Source organism: Triplophysa dalaica, chromosome 15 (assembly GCF_015846415.1).
Source record: "Triplophysa dalaica isolate WHDGS20190420 chromosome 15, ASM1584641v1, whole genome shotgun sequence".
NCBI classification, from domain to species: Eukaryota; Metazoa; Chordata; class Actinopteri; order Cypriniformes; family Nemacheilidae; genus Triplophysa; species Triplophysa dalaica.
In genome coordinates, this window is record NC_079556.1 from 6,726,804 (window position 1) to 6,750,372 (window position 23,569).

At 38.8% G+C, this 23,569-nt stretch overlaps 1 protein-coding gene across 2 annotated transcripts; it reads left to right on the forward strand.

The window, feature by feature from the left end:
* Positions 1-63: 63 nt before the first annotated feature.
* kif20ba (kinesin family member 20Ba) lies at positions 64-22,080 on the forward strand. Of its 2 annotated transcripts, XM_056768571.1 has the most exons (35): positions 64-153; positions 475-586; positions 693-782; positions 919-1,038; positions 1,238-1,376; positions 1,571-1,755; positions 1,836-1,887; positions 1,989-2,207; positions 2,930-3,041; positions 3,158-3,229; positions 3,306-3,452; positions 3,538-3,694; positions 4,525-4,782; positions 5,361-5,500; positions 5,597-5,726; positions 5,820-6,027; positions 6,364-6,413; positions 6,595-6,714; positions 6,859-7,006; positions 7,659-8,775; positions 11,124-11,262; positions 11,360-11,482; positions 11,557-11,617; positions 11,736-11,861; positions 12,063-12,181; positions 12,291-12,446; positions 12,550-12,726; positions 13,388-13,519; positions 14,252-14,332; positions 14,566-14,775; positions 16,632-16,691; positions 19,421-19,495; positions 19,760-19,868; positions 19,982-20,112; positions 20,280-22,080. In XM_056768571.1, the coding sequence occupies exons 2-35, from the start codon at positions 479-481 to the stop codon at positions 20,355-20,357; spliced, it is 5,349 nt and encodes a 1,782-aa protein (XP_056624549.1). In that variant the 5' UTR covers positions 64-153; positions 475-478; the 3' UTR covers positions 20,358-22,080. The 2 variants fall into 2 exon arrangements, with proteins under 2 accessions (XP_056624549.1, XP_056624550.1); XM_056768572.1 differs by lacking the exon at positions 16,632-16,691.
* The last annotated feature ends 1,489 nt before the right edge of the window (positions 22,081-23,569 follow it).

Here is a 23,569-nt window from a genome sequence, read left to right on the forward strand (position 1 = left end):
CTCCCAGCAGCCTTTGCTGTTGATCCGCCTCTTCCGATTGGTGGAATTTGAAAATAAGTACGCGCGACTGTTTGAGCGATGAGACGACGCAAATAAAACCCATCAACGAAATCTAACGTAATATTACACACAATTTTATCAATTGACAGCCCTGTAAGTCGATTAAATTATCTTGTTCTATTGTCTTGTTCTGAATTGTTGACTTTATGTAGTCAGTTGAAATTCTGTTGTTGTGTTCGTATTGAAAGTGTCAGATTTCTGCCAAACCTTAAATGTCCGGAGAATGCCGTCGTTTGATCACACAACACCACAAAGTCTATATAAAACATTAATCGTTGCAACAAACAATACAATGCATTTAAATCAAATGTGATAAATGGGTAAAGCCCTAATTATTTATCCGCGTTACAAAATCTATTATCACAAACTCTTCTTTAGTTACCTTTAGGTTTGTTGTTATCTTTTTATTTACAGCAGGATGATGGAATCAGGGCTAAAGGATGAAACGGCAAGACCTGAGATGATAGTTGTGGAAGATCTCAGGAGAAATCTGTCCTCGGAGTTCGGCGAGTGTTCAGATTTGCAGGTCAGCTGCCAGCCAGCCATGGGTTTATAAACATGAGGATTTTAACATAAGTGAATCTGTTACATGATCAATGGAAGGGTTTTATGTTTTGGTGTTTCTTTTGAAGGACCCGGCTGACCTGGAGAAGGAACACTTGAAGGTTTATCTTAGAATAAGGCCATTTTCAGCAGCTGAAATTGAGAATGGAGAATCACAGGTAAATAATGAGAGAAAATTATCTATTTGGGGCACTTGTAAAATGTTTGCAACTTTATTGAGCCGATGCCTACAATGTATATATTCGTAGTTGATTTCTGATATGCCTCTCCTTTATCTCTTTTGCTTTTCTGAAGGACTGTGTGGCCATACAGCTTCCAGAGACTGTGCTTCTGAAAGCCCCACGATCGTCGCTCTCTGCCAGACTGAGTGATAAATCGCTGCCAGTTACAGCTCAACGTTTTCAGTTCTCTCAGGCAAGATGATCCACCAGCACACTTGGTTCATGTAGTGATGGATGATGTGAGCTTGTAGATTTTCCTGTTTGACAACTCCTTTTTCATCTCCCCTATTTCAAATTAATCTTGAGAAAAATACAGTTTTAGAACACATGTTGTGCTCTGTTTGGTCGTTTTGAGTCTTAAGGTTTGTTTGAATGTTTGACTGTATTTATAGGTTTATGGTCCAGAGACTAGACAGAAGGAAATGTTTGACGGCACAGTGAGGAGTCTTGTCAAAGATGTTCTGGAGGGACGGAATTCTTTGGTGTTTACGTACGGTGTCACCAATGCAGGGAAAACTTTTACTTATTTAGGTGTTTATATTTTGTTTATTTACATAAGTACATTTACATACTATATACACCACATCAATCTAAATCCGTTCTGAATTTAGCAATTTCCTTGGTCTTGTTTGATGTTGCTTTTTGGTTTGTGTCACTATGTATATTTGCAAAAAAGTATTTCAAATGAATTTATGAATAATGTTGTGATTGTGTTAATGCTTCAGGTCCAGATAGTAACCCAGGCATCCTGCCCTGTTCCCTCAACATGATCTTTGGCAGTTTAGAGAGTCGCATCTTTAACCAGATGTGCCTGAAACCCCAAAGGTGCCGAGATTTCATCAGACTCACCAAAGAGCAGCAAAATGAGGAAGCAGCTAGCAAACGCAACCTACTTAAGCTCTTCAAAGAGGTACTGTAACAGAAAAAGACATCAGTTTTCTCAGAGACACTACAAGGGTGTTAAACTCACTTGTCTTCCATTCTTTCTAGACTGATGCTCACAAGAATACATCTTGCCAAAGCTCAAAGTCTGATCTTGAAGGTACAATACTAATTAAATTTTTGTCATTTTCAAAATTTGTTATCAGTTATCTGTTTGTATTGCTTGTATGGGTAGTAAATATTTTTGTGCTTGTCCATCAGATGGTTCATCTTTGTGTGATATAAGCAGTACAGCGAATGAGAATAGTTTTGCTCTGGCTCTGGATATGGACATTCACACCAAGTTTTCTGTCTGGGTCTCGTTCTGCGAGATCTACAACGAGAACATTCACGATTTATTGGAACAGAATGCGAGCACCACTTCACGGAGAACAAACCTCCGCCTTTGTCAGGATGTCAAAGGCAACGCATTCATCAAAGGTAATGGAAGACCTGCTGCTGTATTTCAAACTACTTATTCAGTCATAATGTTCTTGGAACTGCAAAATAAATTTCAAGTTTAATTAGTGAATTAAACAGGAAAATTTAGAGATATGGAGACTTACACACAGTTTTGGTTTGAAATACAATATCCTTAATGCAGCTGTCTGTGCAATAATGTACGCTTTATTGCAAAACAGCAATATTTCTGCATTAAACCAATCCAATGAATATTTTTTAGTAATTTGAACTGCATTACTGGTGGTGTATAATGATATTAGTATATTAAGTTTTTTTTTGCAATGTTTGATTTATTTCAGAATAGGGTGAATCAAGGTACTCTTAATGTGCAATATTAAAGCTGGCCAGTTGTTGGAGCTAGTGCAACAACAAAGAATACTGGACTATTACAGCATTCAGACATCTAAAAAAAGTTCTTATAATCACACTTGTGTTGTTCCAATCCCAAATGTTTTAGGTAAAACTGGTTGTCTGTGCAATAACAAAGCTGTACATGTCCTATAATATAAATTAAATTTTAATTTGAAGGTTACCTCATTTGTAAGTCGCTTTGGAGGAACGATATGCTAAATGACTAAATGTAAATTAAGGTTATAGTATGCTATCTGTGAGTTGGAAACATAAAAGTTTTAGTTAACAGATATAGGATTGGTGGTGTTGGTGTTAAGCGGGTAAAGATTGAGCCTTTAATGTTTGTACAGATCTGAAGTGGGTGCAGGTGAACAGTGCTGACGAAGCATTCAAAGTGATGAAACTAGGCAAGAGGAATCAGAGCATCTCCAGCACTAAACTCAACCTGCTCTCCAGCAGGAGGTAACTGTGCATAACTTATTCTGTTATTTCATGTTATTCAGGATTGGTTCAGCTCCGTAAGAATCAAACAGATTTCTGTATTTGATTGAATGTACCTCACTCCCTCTTATTTTTAGTCACAGCATTTTCTCAGTCCGGATATTAAAAGTCGAGGATGTGGGAATACCCAGAGTGGAGTCAGTCAGCGAGTAAGTCCGTTTGTCTTGATTTGGCCTCTCTGCAGCCTGTTTATGTTGAGTTTCTAAAAGCGTGTCGTGGTTCCAGGCTGGCGCTGTGTGATCTGGCTGGATCTGAGCGTTGTGCTAAGACCCAAAATAAAGGGGATCGTCTGAAAGAAGCTGGAAACATCAACACTTCTCTGCTGAGCCTGGGAAAATGCATCAATGCACTTAGAAATAACCAGCAGGCCAGGTGTACTGACTTTTCTTTTTTCCTTTCCCATCATATCATTCCAATCTTTCATTTTTATAATCTCATTATTTGTTTTCACTTTCAGACAGCACGTTCCGTTCAGAGAGAGTAAACTCACTCACTATCTGCAGGGTTATTTCACTGGCCGGGGTAAAGCCTGCATGATCGTAAATATTAACCAGTGCGCATCCATGTATGATGAGACGCTCAACGTACTCAAGTTCTCTGCCGTGGCTCAGAAGGTGTGTGATGTGTTTATGCATCTGTTATTGGCTTTTTTTAACAGCTTATTTATTAAAGGGATAGATCATCCAAAAGGTAAACAAATTCTATCATGAATTACTCAATTACAATTACTTCTTTGTTGAGCACAAAGAAAACTATTTAGAAGAATGTAAGTAACTGAGACTTCTGGGGCACAATTGAATACCATTAACTGTTTCACCGCCATTGACGAGTTATCTCATCATTAAAAAAAATAACGCTTTCCCACCAAAGACGAGTTTTTACGGCAATCAGTGTTGGTACCGTTTTACAGCAGGTGGCGGTATTACACACTCTTGGGAAAAAGTGCAGAATCCCAGAACCTAGAACGAATATGTTTTAGCGGTTTTGAATGATTGTTCTGAGTGGAATCTGGGTGAAATCTTTGAGGAAAAAACGTTAATTATCTCAGCTGTTTAATCAAAGTGAAACCTACCCACCTCACGGAGTGATAAAAAACGAACAAATGAAGACGGAAGAATACGGTTTCTTTTGTTTGAAAGCTGAGACTCAGTTCTTTCATTTGACATTGTTTGTCCAGAAAATTTACTGTGAGCCATTAAAGTTGGATGAAAATGTAAAAAAATACTGGCAAATGCAAAGAAATTTAAAAAGGTTTGGAAAAACTGGGGGGGTAATTCATAACAGAATTTTCCCTTTGAAAGCTAACATTTCTGCGTTGATCTACTTTGTAAGGGGCTATATTGTGAACTTTGAGGCATAATAGATTGTTTTGCTAGTATACCTCAGTTAGGGTCACTTTAGAAATGCTGCAGAGCTTGAACAAATCCTTTATGTCGTGCATCAGGTGGTGGTCCTGACCACCAAAATTGTTCCAGTGGTGGTGAAGAGGAGTGCCAGAGAAGTGTCTTTCATCATCAATAATGTTGATCGCCGGGCACTGCGCCGCAGCTCGTTGGTTAGATGGGACCCCAGCCTAGAAGATGTCCAGGAAGATTCTGACACTGAGGAGGAGGATGAAGAGCAAAGTGAAATGGAGGACACCATACAGGATGCTGAGGACGAGGGAAAAGAGACTGTCCTGCTTGATAAGCAGGTTTATGAGGTAATGTTTGGCAACTTGAACTGTAATTTTAATCAAATTGTGGTGCAGGTGTTATCATTTATAATAGAGGGTATGGACATGTCATCACTTTACAATGTGTGCTGGCCGGAGCGTGCCCTCCTGGGTGGCAAAATGACTGCTTACAATATCAGGAAACGCAGTTCCAGGCAACATTTCAGTGTCCAGGAACATCCGATTTCTTTGTAAGTCGTAGAGATATCGTAAGGATCACCGTCGAGTCCAGCTGCAAGTAATTTCAGCAAATAATTGCGTGTATTAGTCCCGTTTTCTTTGTTTCTCCTATTCTCCTCAGCTATTTGCTGCGTGTTTTACCACTCATGGGAATGTGACCAGATGCTCAAGGGGGGCGTGTTCACATGGGAAAGTGACGTCAATTCATACCCTCTATTGCAGCTAAAGTATATTGCTAAAAATTGCTACATTTTGGCTTTGAATCCTTTTGTAGGCACAAAGAGATCTTTATTTGGAATACAGATTGTTCAGATTTTTGTATTGATTATTGTATTTCACAGTGAGGTGTCTGCTTTACAGTTAATTATTTGTTTTTATATGTAAAGGCCCAGCTGCAGTTGATAGAGGAGATTCAGCAGCAGTTGAGGAAGGAGAGAGCCGAACTCTTTGCTCTCGAGGCGCGAGTTCGAGAAGAAGTCACAAAAGAATTCTCCGAGCTCATTTCGCATATGCAGGAGGATTACAGGTCAGAGATCACATGCTCCCGCACCCTTTAATTATGTGTAATTATGATCAATTACAGTTCTTGGTGTATTTGGTGACCTGGACCATCTTATTTTAGTGAGCGCATATCCAGGGAGAGGGAGTTAATTGAGGAACGGTGTGAACGAAGATTGGAGATTCTCAAAAACCTGGTGGGAAAAACAGCTGGGGAAGAAGACTGTGTGGAGTCAGCGGGAATCAAATCAGAAGTACTGCATTAATACCAAATACATACATTTTTCGTAGTTGTTGTTGTTGTTGTTGAAATGTAATGATCATATGGATTGTGTTTTTTTGTGTAGGAGGAGAACCATGTATATCTGGACGGCATGCTTGACTCTATTAGTAATGATCTGGTTGAAATCAGACAGTCTGCTCAGGCTGCCCAGTCCTGCCTGGTGACCTCTGACCCCAGAGTGTCTGTGCCATTACATGACCTTGAGAAAAAGGTCATGGAACTCTCGGAACAGCTCAGTGAAGCTCAGAGTCAGCTGTCACTCAAAACACAGGGTGAGGAACGACTGCTGATGAGAAAACGGCACCTGCAGATTGCTTTGCAGGTTTCAACACAACTGAAAGGCCTGTCATTCTCAAAGTTCTGCACACCCCGCACAGCTTTTGTGATTGTTTATTGCTAAATATGCTATGCTTTCATCTAGCAAAAACGATACACTAATTTCCTGTTTGTCCAAATTTATTTTCCCCACCCAGTTTAGAATTGTGGCTGGGAATGATCAGTGTGGTAATGGCCATGTGTTGGTTATTTAATGTTTTAAGATAATTTTAATTAGTTTTTACCTTCCCCGGCTTTCTAATAATCTAACATCACGTCACAAACCCTCACAGAGCTGGAAACCCAGAGTCGACTGTCAGATGAATTGGAAGACATGAAGAAGGTAATAAACACTTTACAAACAATCAGAAGTAATATTTCTGGCAGATTTGCATTCATGCATCTAGCTTTTATTTGAAGCGACAGTGACTTGTATTTCGATAGTCTATTTTGTCACTCCTTAGAATTTTGCATGGGCAATTCGCAGTCTTGTGTTCTCCGAAAAATGTTTTGGTTGCTTTCAGACTACGGAGAGCCACGGGCAAAGGCAATGGGAGCTGACTGAAATGTGCAGCCAGAAGGATGAGATGATCTCCAGACTCCAAACAGCCTTGGACCACCATGTAGAAACTACCGCTCAGGACGTGAGTGTAAACTTACAGAGAATTAACGTTTTCAAAAAACAAAGTATTTGGTTGTGTGTTATAGTAATAGTTTATACTATTCAGGTCACAAATTTGGTCCAGTGAATAAATCTTTAGTGTTTTTGTCTTGTTGCGGATTTCCAGAGATCTCAAATCGACTCCATTAAAAAGGAGATCATCCATCTCAAGAGTATTTGCTCATGTTCAGAACATCGGCCCAGCTCCCGGACTGACACCAGGAAGCGTCGTCAGGAAGGGGAGGGGATTGATGGACAGCCCCCTCTCAAGAAAGGTACAGACTCCGCCCCAACTGCCGAAAAGTGCCTCCCTGCTTTTGTCACAACCAGAGCGGGCCGAGAAAATCGAGTCAAAAGTCGCCGATACGTCAACGGTCGAAAACGGCTCTCTGGGATAAAGAAATAAATGGGAAAATATGTTTTAAAATATGTTTTAGTTATCAGTGCATGATAAGCACTGAATCTCAGAGTACTTCTATGAAGTGTACTGTTTTTATCAGATCAACTGAATAAAGAAGTGTATTCATTTTACTCATTAAAAACATTGCATAGTGAACAGGGCAAATAAGGGGGCAGCACTTTGAAAAATGCTTCACTTTGATACCTACAGAAGGAAATAATGATACATATGAGTGTAAACAAAAAGCATTAATTGATTCCATATTTAAATCAAATAGACAAATATTTATTTTACAACTCCATGTGCAATAAACACTCAAGTATGTTGTAGACTAAATTACTGGCTTTTTCACCAGGCCAATATCAATAAGTTTGGATTGCTTAAATAAGTCAAACTAATTTGCATATGAACACAATTTATTTTAAGCACACATAAATATTCTATTTATTTTATTTCCTCCTTGTCATTCATAATAACATCACCCATATACCTCAGTGCATCCTTAATAATATTCAAACTGCTTATAGGTCCCTTGGAGGACTTGACGGTCCAAGAAGACATTGCAGATAATGGGTGTCAAGACTCCGCCCTGCTGGAGGTCAAAGGTCAGCTTGAGGGTTGTCATATTGAATCCAAACACAAAGACAAGCGGATCACAGATCTGGAGCAGGAATGCAACACTTTAAAAGTCTGCATTCAGGAGTTAAAGTCTAAGCTGGAAGAACAAAGTTCTCAGGAGCGCTTTCTACAAGAGAACAATTATAAAAGGGAAAGAAAGCTTACATCCGTGGAGACCAAACCTGTGATGAGACACAGTGATCAAAGCAATTTGAAGGCAGAGGTTGTATCCATGGAGACCAACCATAGCAGTACTACAGAACTTTTAGAAAGTGTTCATCGAGAACTGGCTGCTGCTAAATCCCAAATGGCAAAGCTGGATCATGAAATGGGAGAGAAGAACAAACTCATTACAACACTTAAACAGGAAGTGACATCGCTGAAACGGGAAGTAGAAACTATGGCTAGGGACTTGCAGCTTTGTCGCGAGGAGTTGACAGCCGCGCGTCAGCAGTGCACAGAGAAACAACAGGAGAGCGATGGAAAAGATGAGAGGCTAAAGGAACTGGAAAACCAGATTAATGAGCTGCAGTCCACATGTCGCTCAAAAAAATCATCAGCTGGTTATGATGACTCCGAAAAGGTCAACTCGGATGTCACAGCGCTCCATGGGGTCATTGCTGAGCTAGAGGAGAAGCTCAGATGCCTTCAAAAAGACAAGCAAAACGTGGAGAAAGAGATGATGCTTTCCCAAAAGGATGCAGGGCCAACAAACCAGCTAAAAAACCCCAAAGAGTTTGGATCTGAAAACAAGGAGCTTGATGGTAAGACAAACATCACACTGTCTGAAAAAGAAGCTGGACTGGTGGAGAAAGAGAAGGCTCTAGCATTAAAGGAGGCTCAGCTTTCAGCACTGCAGAAAAGTTTGAAGGAAGCTCAGGAGCACCTGGAAGAGGAGGAGATGCAAGCGGTCCAGGAGGCTCGCAGAAGGGAGGTGGAGAGGAGGAGAGAGCTGCTGGCCGTGGCAGAGGAGGCCATTGCTCAGAAAGATGCAGAACTGCAGAAGAGACAAGAAGAGATCAACCGGTCAGTTGGCTTCCTCATGAAATATAACGTTTCTAAAACACATAGCAGTGCGTTTCAATGAATGTTCCAGGTTAAGCATAAGCCAAGCTTTTTTAGAGAACATCTAGCATGATAAGCTAAAATGTGATGTATCAAAATATTAATATTACGAAAGTGCTTATATTGCAAAACACATGTCACAAGGGTTTGCGGTTAGTTTTTATTTACTGTAACAGTTAAACATATCTGTTCACTTTCAGAAGAATTTCTTTTTCAGGATAGGTTATGAAATATGCACTTTGGTTATTAAATATTTACAAGGATGTGATTCTTATGTATAAATCCGTATTTTTGGACCTCGTTCGTTTCCGTTTAAATACGTTTTGTGGATCTTTTCTACGCTCTCTACGTCGTGTACACGCTTGTTGTAAATGCAGAGCGATCGCTTCATTCAGAACAAAATTTTGCGAGTTATCTTTGTATATCAGAGTCCGTGAACAATAGACGCCAAACACAGCTGTTTTTGTATCCAAAAAAGCACGTGGTGTCACTTTAAAGGGGAACTGAACATCGTTTTGTGACGTATACAAAATCTCGAGACGGTTATATGATATGCTTAAACATTATCTTTATACAGAGACCATTCCTAAACTAATTAACTAACTATTCCGAACTAAAACCGCAACATGCATACTTTGCAAAAATCTTTAATACATGCGGATTAATGCGGACAAATGTTGTATGAATGACACATATGCGCCATCTAGTGGCTGTGTATGGAAGTCTCTTGAGGCCACAGTATTATTTACTTTTTGTGTGCAATTAGCTTAAATTACAGTAAAAGTAAGAGTAGGCCTAACATAAACTACTCAAGGGGTGCAATTTGTTTATGGCATCTTATTATACATTAGCATAAGATATTTGCTCAAAGCATCAACCTATTTTATTAAATACTGTTTTGGTGACCGTTAAACTAATAAACATTTGAACTTATATTTTCAAAACTGCTAGTCAGAATTGATTATTTATATATTTTGTGTTGCTAAGCGAAAAATATATTTTTGGGGAAGCAGGTGCCTTTAAGCCAGGTGTTTTAATCATGTAACATTGAATTAGTAACATTTAGGACTATTTTGGGGGGGTTTGGACGAGGGTGCGTCCGGTCTTCCCTCTTTTTTGTCCTTGGCTGATCACATGCCTGTATTTAGTTTACATATAATTTTAATAAAATGTAATTTTTTTTACAAAAGGAGTAGTTCACTTTCACAATGAAAATTCTGTCATCATTTACTAAACCTGTGTGATTTCCTGTCTTCTGCAAAACACAAAATACATTTTGAAAAATGTTGGTAACCATAAACCATTGATCCCTATTGATATTTATTGTACATATAACCAATGGAAGTCAATGGGGATCAACGGTTCTCTGTTACCAACATTTTTCAAAATATCTTTTGTCTTCTAAAGAAGAAAGAAGTTATACGGGTTTGAAATGACAAGAGGGCGTGTAAATAATGACAGTTTTGTCATTTTGAAGGTGAATTATTCTTTCAAGCATTAATGAATTACATTTTGTATATCGCTTTATTTAACAACCATTACATTTTCAAGCTTTTTTCACTGTTGTGCAACCCTAATTAGTAAAATTATAGTTACCAGTTTACAAAAGAGCTGTGTAAGAAAAAATGTCATTGCATTCAAAGTGGTTTTCATTTTTTTTTAGAGGTATTTGATATACAGGTATGATGAGTATTCTGTTATTATTTGCAAACCTTCATGTTGGTATACTTTTCATTTTTAACATTTTATGTATTCATTTAATGAATTCATGTTTTATTTAGAAGAGAAAAGCCTGTTGAATTCTGCTTTTAAGCACACTGAAATATTTTGATGGATTGTTTTTCCCTACTGAGGAAAGTCTTTACATAATAATTGTATTTTCCATGATGTGTGTTTAATCGCATAGAGAATCTTATTGTTTTTGGGTTAACAAAATTGACGCTAATTTACATTTGGCATTTACTTTCTGTTATCACTTAAAGCTTGTCTTAGCACTAAAAGATAAGAAAAACAACAAATATCTTTAGAAAGTCTGTTGTTTTTAAATGCAGTCTCTCAGTTGATTTATCAAAGATATCGCTCTTGATAGCTGGTTTTGTTAGATTAATGATCTTCCCACACAAAAAGACATTGATTTATTCGAGTCATTTAAAAGCCTGTTTTGTTGTCTGTTGAAGATACCATCAGCAGTTTACTCTGCTGAAAGACACTTGCATTGTTTCAACATGTTTATATATAGATTATATATTGTGCACACGGTCTGGTTTTGGTGAGATTGGCTTCATTGTTATGCGGTTATCTCCACCCAGGTTAAAAGAAGAGATTAAAACTAGCGAGCAAAAAGTGAACAATCTGACAGTCGACCTGCGAAGGAAAGACGATGATTCATCGGACCTTCGGGAGAAAGTCTGCGACTCAAAGAAGCAAATACAACAGGTGCAGAAAGAGGTGAGAATTTGCTCAGCTTGACACTTCATCTTCGGAGCTGAAACGTGTCACATTGCAATGAGTCTTGCTGTGCTGACCTTTATGTGGTCTCATTCAGATCTCCTCAATGCGCGATGCTGAGAAATCTTTAAGACTAAAGCTCAGTGATATGGAAAAGATTAAATCGCAGCTACAGAATGAGGTCTCGAGTCGTGACCGTGTCATCCAGCAGCTGAGAACCGTAAGCATCGTCCAGTGATAAATAGAACTAATCAGATCATTATTGAGTTATTGATTTCTATTAATCTCAAATAGGAACAATCTTCCAATTCCAAGTCAGATGAAAATCTGCTGCTCCATCAGAAGGCATGTAAAGGTATGTGTGTTATTAGACATTTGCTTCCTTGTTAGCGTGTGTGTTTGCTGTATTTAATTAAATGTGTTAGCTGACCCTGAGATGTTGGTAATATAATGGATGTTGATGGTGCATGTAGATTTGCAGGAGCGTGAGCGTGTTATAGAAGACATGCGGCTGGCTCTGACTGAACAGGAAGAAACACAGACACAACTTGATCTGGAGTTAGAAAACAGAGAGGCTCAGATAATTGAGCTCACTGAGGGTAAGAGAATACAGAGAGCAAAGAGCATAAATAAAACATTATTAAACATCTGTTAAATTATATCGGGGAGGAGATTTCTGTTATTATCTATCACACTAGACACCAACATAACAGTGATTATTTCCTTTATGTTTATAAGATGACAGTGACAGATTTCAGAAAGACTATATGTAGGATTTATATAAACACTTTTATTTCCAGAGCTGGCATGGATGAAAGAAGTGATCCCTGACCAGAAGAACAGTAGAGATTCCAGATCCACCCCTAATGACATTCTACAGGCCAAGCGAGAGCTCGCGCATGCCCAGGAGAGCTTACAGGTCATCTCAGTTTTTTTGAGAAATAAAAATCGTGAAAAGTTCCCCCAGAGGTGACAATTCTGTCATCATTCATTCACCCTCTTGCCAAATGTCAAAACTGTGTTTATAGTTGGCAAATGAGAAGCACCTGGCAGAGCGCAAGAAGTGGATGGAAGAGAAACTGGTTCTGATTGGTCAGGCTAAAGAAGCTGAAGAGAGAAGGAACCAGGACATGAGACGATACGCTGACGATCGGGAACGGCATGTCCGCCAACAATCCCAAATGGTTTGTGTGTGTGTTCTTACAGATGCTTACAGGCATCTTCAAAAACTGAATATGGGCTACTGCTTTAAGAATAAATAAATGTGGGTTGATTTGTGTTCGTCAGGAGTCTCTGGCTGCACAACTTTCTGCTCGTGAGAATGAGATGGAAGGTTGGAGAAAAGAAAGAGATGCACTCGTCTCTGCCTTGGAGGTCCAGCTGAAGAAGCTCATCTTGGCAAACGCTGAGAAAGACAAACAGATTCAGATATTACAGTCCACTAACACTTCCCAAACACCAGAGGTTAGTAGTGTGTTACTACTGAAGTCAACATGATGTTTAAAAACAGTGGAAATATTTTTTTTATTTCACAATTTGAAGTTTTAAAGGAATTAACAAGTTGTAAAAAAGTCTAGAATATTATGTCAGTTATACATGAAGCCTGATATCCAACTTTGGAAAATTGTATTCAGACATGTATTCAAACATATTGTGTTCAGAGGTGTATAAATCTACCTTACACAATGAAGCGTTATGTTTTTATTACCTCAGAATGAGCTATTTCTATCTACATACACCACAGGTTTCTACAGTAGCCCTAAACGGACAAACTGCTCTACAGAGCGCGTTTTGTGATACCTATCCGTAGGCAAAGAAGTGAAAACGTGACAAAATCGTAATTTTGTGACAGACGCCGTAGTGGTTTGAAAGGGCCGGGGGTGGAGTGAACAATTGTTTGCAATTCTCAACCTCACCACTAGATTCCGTTAAATTTCATACATTGGACCTTTAACCATGTTTAGTGTTTTCTTAATTTTGTACTATACACCTCATATTTCGATGGTTTAATTAAAGGGGTCATAAAAACAAATCTTGTGCAAATATGCCCTCTGCTCAACACTTTGGTCACTACTGTAAGTTAATGTTGCATATTACATCTAAGCGTTGTTTTAACGTTCCGAAGGTCACCGAGGACAGCCAAGTAGAAGCACTTCAGGCAGAGCTGGATGCAAAAGATGCAGAGATCCAGAGGCTGAAAGAAGAGCCCAGGGTGAATGTCACAGAGAGCAGCATGCCCAGGCACTCTTCCACACAGGTCAGTCAGACACACGTGTATCCACCACCTCCTCTGATTCACTGCACACGACTAATGGCATCACTGTCAAAAAGAATTTCATTTGAAGAGACTTAAAGATCGACATATTTTATATTTCCTACAATCTGTGACAAGGTCACGTGAGTTTTCTTGGTTTGCCAGAAGCTGGAATGTTTTGAATAGTCTTTATGTAGTGTTTTATTGAAGCAATAAGCGCCAAGAAGCAGTAGGTTACAGTGCATTTTATACAGCTAAGGGCGTTGTGCCACGACGTGAAGAGGAGTGCCTAAAACCCCGTAGCTTTTATAAAATGGACTGTAACCCACTGCTTGGCAGGGCTTATTGCTTTTATAAAACGGTTACTCCATATGCTTAGCAAGGTTTCATACAACAAAGTAAATCAAATGATATTTAGGCTATGTAGTTCGGTCAGCTGTTGTATATCGGGGTATTTTATAACTGCTTTGAACGCTCAGCCAATCAGAATCAAGCACCAGAACTGATCGTTTTATTAATAATTGTAAGACCTAGAAAGGATCTGTTTCTTTTGAGGAGCGTCTGTCGTGTCTTCCAAGAAATTAACTTGTCACGCAACCTGATCTGTTATTCTCTTATTCTGCTCTTTTTTTTCCAATTTGTAACATGTACCAGGCAACCTAAGGCGATGCGTGTTGTTATTAGTGAGTTGGATATAACTATATACACTAATTGTTTTTTTTTGTGCTGTGTTAGACAATAGAAGCAGAGTTCAATGATATAAAGCCTCTGAATAGCAGTACGCTCAAACACACCAGAGGATCCGTCACCAGCCAGGTACAACAATAATACACCATTCTCCTTTTGTCCTTCCACAATAAGATTTTACAATTTTCAAAATTATTTGAACACCCCTTTTATCTTTAGACTGGTTCATTGCAATTAAAACGAATCCTAATGCATTATATCAATATATGCAATATCATTCTTTGTAGTTGAGAGCTTGACTGGCCTTCATTTGGTATTGATGATAATCAAATTGATGTTAATGATGAATCTTGACATCGTAGAGTTCGACTGGTAGCTGTCCATTGGTTCTCGATTCATCAGTGATTTCCACGGAAACAGGCCGACGATCCAGGTTTCCGCGGCCAGAGATGGAAATTTCCTTCAGCCCATTGCAGCCGGATCGTTTTGATCTTAAGCGTCAGGGCGAAGACTCTGCTGTCACGGTTAAAATCCCTCGAACACGCAAGAGGAAGAGCGGAGAGATGGTGAAGGTGAGAAATTAGTGCATTGTGGGAGACGTTTCTGGAAATTAACTCTCAAGGGTTAAAGTTCAAGTGTGTCATTTTTTTTTTTTTTGTAGGATCTATTGACAGAAATGCAATTTATTATACATAACTGTGTGTTCAGAGGTGTATAAAGACCTCACATAATGAAGCGTTATGTTTTTATTATCTCAGAATGAGCTATTTCTACACCGCGGGTCCCCTTGCAGGGAATTTCTCATGTAGTTTCTGCAGTAGTCCTACAGACAAACTTCTCGGAGTAAAGAAACGAAAATGCAACAACATCTTAGTCCTGTGTGAGTCACCGTAGTGCTTCGAAAGGGAGGGTCGAGGGGTGGAGTAAGCCGTTGGTTGCAATTTGCAACCTCACCGCTAGATGCCGCTAAATGTCATACACTGGACATTAAAAGGAATAGCTTATTTTAAAAAGAAAGTTTTCATCAATTATCATTTACTCACATTCATGTCATTCCTAATCTATAAGACTTTTTTCTGTGGAACACAAAAGGTAATTTTTTCAATATAATGAAGCTCAATATAATGACTTTCTGTAAAACATGAAAGTCAACGTTGTGTCACTTTCCATGTTTTGTGAACCTAATGATACAGTAGTTTTGAGGAACAGACATGGATCGGGTTTTACTGTTAATCCTTTCTTCCATCTAGTCGCCATCTTCCCCCGGATTTAAAACTTGCTTGTTATGATGCCATACTAGTTTTGTGTGATGAAAAGACCAAAATTAAAATTGCTCCAGGGCTTCAGATAATTGGAATGACACATCCGTAGCGCTTTATGGAACATAACAGCCCTGTCCTCATTCACTGCGATTAAATGAAAAATATGAAAGAATGAAAAGCATGCAGAAAACCCATACCGGGATTGGAATGACATGACATTGAGTAAATAATGACAGACTATTCTTTGAATGCTTTGATTATCTAGCAGTGGTTCTCATTTGACAAAAGCTGACTAAAATGGACCAAAATGTTCTTTAATCGTCTTGCTTTTGTACGAGGTGACTGATCTTCTCATTTTCTCCCTTCCTGCACCCTTTTGTATAATGGGAAATTGAGTGGATTGGTTGTTAAGGCTTCTCTCTCAAAAGTTCACTCCTTTCTGGCTGTTATTATTATTATATTTTTATTTATAAATTCAGCAGACCGTCCCCTGATGACACAATTTGCAAAGCCAGCAGCTCTTGAATTGCTTTAATTAGTCATTAACAAGGCTCTAATTTTCCTCACTTAAACTTAACAATCGATGTTCATTGTGTATGGGCAGCAAAATGGCTGTCCCATTAAACATATACTTGTGTGTGAGAATTAGTTTATGTGTATGTGGTTGAGCTTGTTGCCGTGTGGTTAAAACATTGGCTTTGCCTCACACGCTACTCCAGGCGATGTAAACCACAAACAAATGTGGACACTTGTTCTGGAAGGAATAACTTAACATAGACAGGAGGAGTTCCACATGTTCATTGTTTAAAAAAATCTTTTAAAGAAATTTTAATTGAATTGTTCAGACTTGGGGATTAAACATAATTGAGAATCAACCATAATTGCTGACTAAACTTCACAAAGGTTTTATTACCGCACATTTATAAGGCTAGTGATTTATAAGGCAAGGTCAGGGTAGGTCATGCCATCCTCTCCAGAACTGAAGAAATGCTCTCCGCTCTCAATATCGCCTCTCTAATTATCAAAGAACCGGGTGCACTCGCGCGGGTTGCTGTTGGCAACAGAGACACGCTTCCACGCAGCGTGCAGCTGCTGATTGTCGGAGAGTTTTGTTATTGAAATGAATGGCACAAACTATTTTTAATGGCTCTTCTGTTCGCTTGAAGACAAAAGGAGGCAGGAGCACCACGGTGAAAAAGAAACATTTCTGTGAGCACACAACTCAGGTAATCTCTTCTGTTTAATGCACCACAGCAGGTCCTACACTGTCAGGACTCACAACCTAATGGTCTGGAACCAGACGTTCATGGCCCAGACGCTCAGGGTTTAGTGTTTTTTTTCTCAGTTCAAACCACGGATCTGAAATGTTTTATTTGCAAAGACCACAAATCTACCGCAGTTGTCATTGAAGTCCGCTTTGTATTTTCAAGACCACATTTTTTTTATGCTAAACGTGTTGGCCCCTTTTGATACGTTTGGGACAAACTTCCTTAATATAAAATATGTCAACACAAACACGAAACGTAAAAGATTGTTCAGCCAAAAATGATGCAATTTTTTCATTGTTTACTTATGCAATTCTAAACCTGTGTAAGACCTTTTGGACATATTGAGACACATTTTTGTGTGTGTGTGTTCTGTTAAAGAAGGGCAAAAATTCTGGCTGCAACCTCCAGTACGCTTTGCTTATTACAAAAAAGTGAGAATTTTTTGTGAATGTTTTATTCGGCCATTTGGTCAGAGCTCCTGGCAGTCGACATATAGTTTATGAGTCACTATCCCTAAAGCCTTTGTTTTATCACAGTTAATAAACTTTCTTAGAGGGGGCTGAGTACATTTTGCAACTATAGTTTCACAGATCCATCAAAGGAATAGTTCACCCAAAATCAACATTTCTTTCATCCTTCACACACCACCTTGACATTTTAAAGGTGCAGTTTGTAATAATTTAGCAGTAAAATATCCAAAACCACTAAGCTAGTGATATATATTTTGTTCAGCTGAGTACTTACAATATCTCAAGGGTTTACAACTTCTTGTAAATCGTGAGAAAATCGCCATTCTAAACAGTGACACGGAGCTTTGCAGTCGCCTGCGTCATATCTGCGTTCCCCTTTTGTTTTCGCCTTGGCAGTTTCTACGTCAGTAGTGTCGTAAAGGAGGTAGTAGTGTCTAGCATCTAGCAAGCCACTAACTTGTGTCGAGCAGTCATTTATTTATGGACCATAATTATACGCAAACGGGGGACCAATGGAATACCAACGGGGACCAATGGTTTTCCTTTACCAACATTCTTTAGTGGGGTCATATGGCGTGAATACTCGTTTTTCTGTTCTTTGGTGTGTTATAAGTTGCCCATGCATGTATTAGACACGTAAAATTGCAAAAATAAAAGTGTCAGAACAAAAGATAACTTGACCTAGACCGCCCAAATGTATATGCAAGTAAGGTGGGCATACATTAATAATGACAGAACTTTTGTTTTTGGGTGAACTATCCCTTTAAAGTGACTCCAGAGCAAAAGGGCAGTTGTGTCTACATTAGAAAAATGACAAAGACTTTGGAGGTAATGTTCCATAGCCATGGACCCCTTCATCTTGTTCTAGCCATGGACCCCTTCATCTTCTATCCATAATTCATCAGTCACTCAAAAATCATAACTGTTCGCATATTTTTGGGCAAAATCATTGTAATTCTCCGAAACCAATAAATTATTGTAATTAAACGTCATGTCAGGGAACGCTAACGAACCATCTTACTTCTGTTTTTATGCAATTCAAGATTTGGCAGATTCATTAGTCTGCTTTAATGTGAGCTAGCAAGACAGGGTGGGACACAGCATGGGAAACAGCAGGTGACAGGTGTGACAGACAGAGCCGCCTCATCCCTCATGTTAAGGCTTGCGAATCGTACGCGATGTCACAGTTGAGGTCTCGTGGTAGAGAGACATGGCCACAGGAAGGGAGCGATAGAGTGCGATAATTCAGACAGGATGGAGAGATTGACAACTGATGAGTCACTAGAGAGAGACTAAGCAGGCTTTCAGACTGATCATTTATTTATTCAGGAGATTTGATTATTTTTTCATGTAATGTTTCCACGTGCTAGTGTGTAGAGAGATATTGGGAGCGACACTGCAGATGCTCTCTTGTCTTATTGAAGATGCTTTAATGCATCGAGCAGGCTTGGCACTGGATGTGACGATATGTGCTCTTTCGCTCTTCGCCATTCCTTCCAGCTGACCTGTCAGCAGTTCTGCCGATGATTATTAAAGGGATACTTCACCCAAAAAACATCCTGATGAAAACGGAGAAAGATATTTGGAAGAATGCTTATACCAAACAGATCTCGCCCACCATTGACTCCCATAGTAGGAAACTGTGTGTTGAACACAAAAGAAGACAATTTGAAGAATGTAGGACAGCAAACAGTTCTGGGGCACTTTTGACTACTGTTATATTTTTTCCTACTATCGTAGCCAGTGGAGGGCAAAATCTTTCTGGTTGTAAGCATTCTTCCAAATATCTTTCCATGTCTTCATCAGAACAAAGACATTCATGCAGATTTGGAAAAACTCAAAGGTGAGTAATTATTCAGCAATTTTCCTTTTTGGGTAAAGTATCCCTTAAATGATTCAGAACAGTGATTTGGATATATGTATAATGGAACATTATATTATTCCCTATTTTGGGGTTTTTAGCGATCATCAATACACATCCATCTCATCCTATCTGACCAATGACTGCCAATGTTTCGGGTTCAAGAAAGTGCTGTTACACACATCCCGCATCTGTGGCATGTGAGCCGTGCATATTTATTTTGGCACCAATATTAACAAGTTACACCATTCATGCACCTGTTGCTTCACTCGTCCCACAGATGTTGGATGTGTGAAACTAGCTGAATGGAAATTTAAAAAATTGAAAGCTAAATCTGTTTACTCTTCTCTTCTCAGGATGGGGTAGAAAGTGAAAACATCAGGAACACAAGGAGCAGAAACACTCCTCGCCTGATGCCTCATCAGGAGGAGGTGAGCGATCCCATTTTGACATTGAAACACTTGGGTGTATTTAAAAATGTATCGATCCCACAGCCGTGGACGTGCCAATACGTTACACTAAAACACTATCGTAAATGAGAAGTAATGAAATGTAAGGGAGGAGGTAAGTACAGATAGAGAGGTTGAGATGGAGAAATAGAGAGAAAGTGGGTCAGAGGCACTATGGCACAAACAATCCTGATTGTGACAGCTCTGTAATTACTGAGTGATGATCTCTGTACTCTTTCCTCTCAGCCATCATATTCCCAGGAATCCAACTCGGGCCACAAAGGGAAAAAGGACAAAACGCTCCAAAAGATTGGAGATTTTCTTCATGGCTCTCCGACCTTTCTAGGGAGTAAAGGTTAGGATGGCCCCAAGGAGGTCACCTATTGCTGTGACGATTACTCTTTTTAATTTCCTGACTCTGACATCCCATTTATCTGACACGCATGTTCTGTTCTTCTGTGTGTCCAGCAAAGAGGATCATGGGTTTGATGAGCGGAAAGTCCCCTGATGGTGGAGGGGCTTCTTTGAAAATTAAACGTTCCAGACAAAAACACGACAGACCTGACATCTCATCGCCAATGGACATACATGCCCATCAGGTAGTGAAATGATAGACGTATTGACATTGCATACTACTGAGAAATCATTGGTCTAGTTATGTGCAAGTTGTGTATATAAAGTCTCAAATCTAAATATTTTAACAGTCTACATCTTAGAATTATCATCTAGGGATCTTTTGACAGCCGACTTTTGATCTGTTTCGTAGATCATTGGCCGAAATCCAGAGGTGAAAGAGAGCGAAAGTCTTATCAAGAAACGCCTTCGTACCAGGACCGTTAAATGACCTCACAGAGGGAATTAAAGAAGGAAATGTTTTTGCTCCCTTCTGTATTTTTTTATTTGTTTTTATCGATGCACATTTTACATAAACAGTATCTAGGTTTTTTTGTTAATTTTTCTTTAATTAGTTTATCAAATAATATATTATGCTTGAACTGTAATGAACACTATTTTAAGCTGCTAAATTAGCTTTTAACTGCAATTTTGTATGAAAGTAAAATTAGTAAAAACAACGTGAAACAAACTTTGCTGCTAGACTTAACATGGACATACAGAAATCACTACTGCTTATTTCTGAACACACAGTTTGTAATTCCACGGTTTATAGTTTACATTGTGGTTATGCTACCCTGCAAATAAATTTAAAACACATTTTTTTCCCCTCCCTAACCACTTTATAATCAAAGTTATGACACACACACACACCAAATATAGCACGGAGTAAAAGATTGCGGGTTAATTCCTGGTTTTATTGTTTATTTTCACTAGTTTTATGGTTTCTGTACACATCAGTGTGTCACAAAATTGGTTTGTTTCACTCAATGTATTAAAACTCTCTCCTAAGACGGCAGTAAAACTGTGAAGCGGTTGCTTATTAATACCCAATTTTAGTGTCGTTTGAATTACTGAACAAATACCTACATTTTTCCATCTTAGATAAGGGCATGACGCCGCTAGCCGTGAGAAAGGAAGGGAAAGGAGCTAGGAGCAGGTCTACTGTTTGTTAGTACTGAATGGCAGGATGTAAATGGGCTGGCTGTTTGCAACGATGATTCGTGGTGTCAGAAATGTGGGAGAATGTGTTGAAGACAGAATGGAGGAGGGAATACTGGCAGTGCGAGGAGGAGGTGAAGTTATAAACTCACATGTTCAGGTTGAGGTCCAGCTGTGCGTGTGCAGGCAGAATTATTGTGACGTCATAAATGCCATCATTAGAAACAAGGTCTGAAAAAGAAATAACTGAAATCACTGTGTTTTGTTTATGTGGGCATATTTACTTCCTGTGCACTTATTTTACTACGTGAGCTGTGTTACATTGCGTTGTGTGTTCTCAGTCTTTGAGGGTGCAAGGTGAGTCATTACAACTATCATTTGATTGCGTCACTTAATTGATGCACTGTGACAAAAATCCAGTCTTTCTATATTTTGCTCTCATTTATTTTTGTCAACGCAATAATGGAAAGGAATACGAGCATCGGCCGCATCCAGGCCCGGTGAACAATGCGGTAATATCATCTGCCGCACCTATAATTTAGCACAGAACATGACTACATTGGTTGTAATGATAAACAGCTCTGTTTAAATCAGCGCAGTCGCCTGCGGTAAGAGAATTGAGATCCTGCGGAGATGGTTGTAATTGCTCGTCCTCTTCAGATGTGCTTTAAATAGATTTGAAACAAAGACGTTATATCATTGAAAGGATTTTGACAACGTTTCCACTTTGTGTATCGGATCGCTTTAATCCGAGCAATTTGTTTAGGCTGTTAGAAAATGAATGTTTAGTCACACATACCATCTTGCCCTATTTGTAGCAGGTAGAAGACGTTATCTGTATCCGTACTGCTGAGTGACTATAACAAATTTGTATTGTTCAGATGAAGTGTTATTTTTTTCTGGTTGCTGGGGAAAACAATGATCAGCCAGAAATGATTGAACACAATGGTTTGTGACCTTTATTTCTTATGCTGGCCGTATTGTTACACTTGTATGGACAAAAGCCACTTTCAAAAAATCTCCTCTTGTGTTAGATGGAGGAATAAAGTCATATGAAGATAATATTCAAATGAATAAATAAATGAACTATTCCTTCAATTTTAAAAACATAAAACATGTTTCGAATTATTATCAAGAGATATAAATCTCGGCAGTGAAAGATGGCAAGACTAAGCCGCATTGTGTTCAAGTTTTACATGAGTGATCCTCTGTTTTTTCTTTGCAGATGTTTTCTTGCAAACAACCCACAGGTCATAGGAGGTTGCTTTTATTTTTTCTCCCATATTAGAAACAGCGCTGACTCATTTTGTGTGTTTTTCATATTCAGCACCTGCTGTTATATACTTTTCACACCTCCAGCATCATGCTGTTCCACAGCGCTCCAGTGGTACTGTACGCTGTGTATTTACCGTACAAACATAATGGATTTTTCATGTAATGTGGAGGGTGCACGACCCCATCTTTTTCTTTTTTAGTCCTTGACCGCAGTTTTGGAATGTTAACCATATTTTCCTGGGATTTTTATATATTTTCTTAGCAAGCCTTCTTATTTAAAGCGACTTACGAATGAGCGAGCATATAACACTTTTGGATTTTTGGAGATCAATGCAAATGAACATAGGAAAGATTCTGTATGAATAGGGTAATAATTCAGTACCATGGTATTAACATCCCTAATATTTTACTGTATCACTCATTTTTTTGTAAGGGCACACAATGCATTTTGTCTCAGATAAGAAGCCAAATTTCAAAAGCCAACCATATTTAAAGGTTTGATGCCTTTTAATAGAGTTACTTCTAAATCTGTTTAACTACAAAATGCATGCATCAGGAAGTTAATTCCCATTATCTAAACGCTCTGGCTCTTGGCAGGCATGTTTTAATTCACTTAATGGCGGTTTACCTGAGCTCATCAGGAAAGTCTGAGGAAACAGCTAAAGACCCCTCGGGTCATGAGGTTTGTCTTCACTGCAAAATTAACTTATAAAGACACCAAACTGTGTCACCTTTTATTTTCCAGCTCGCTTCATTCGGATGCTGTTCGATAGTTCTCCCTTCACAACTTCTTCTCTCTCTTTCCTACAGGGACTTGTACGGTTCAGTAAATAAGGTCAATGTAAATTTGCTTCCACTATGTTTAGGGCCCGTCATATGTGTATCATGGGGACAGAGAATAACAGAGGATAGGTTCCCAAAATCAGGCAGTCAATCAGGTTCTTGATTGTCATTGTTCAAACAAAAATATTATTCTATTATCATTTACTCATCCTCATGTCATTCAATATCTGTATGCCTTTTTTCTGCAGAACAAAAATGAAGATTTTGAATAATGTTGGTTACCAAACAACATTGGCCCCCCATTGACTGCCATTGTATGGAGATTTATCTTCTTTTGTGTTCACAGGAGTTTTACAGGGTTTGAACAACAAAAGGGTGAATAAATGATGACATTTCTAAACATAAATCAACAAATCAAAGACTCGACAAAATAGAAACAAAATA

Bases quoted from the DNA above. Each gene is read 5' to 3' on its own strand.
- kif20ba (XM_056768571.1), top strand. From the start codon at position 479: ATGATGGAATCAGGGCTAAAGGATGAAACGGCAAGACCTGAGATGATA. The intron at 12,447-12,549 runs GTTTGTGTGTGT...TGTGTTCGTCAG, and splicing joins TCCGCCAACAATCCCAAATG to GAGTCTCTGGCTGCACAACT. The intron at 19,496-19,759 runs GTGAGCGATCCC...CTTTCCTCTCAG, and splicing joins TGATGCCTCATCAGGAGGAG to CCATCATATTCCCAGGAATC.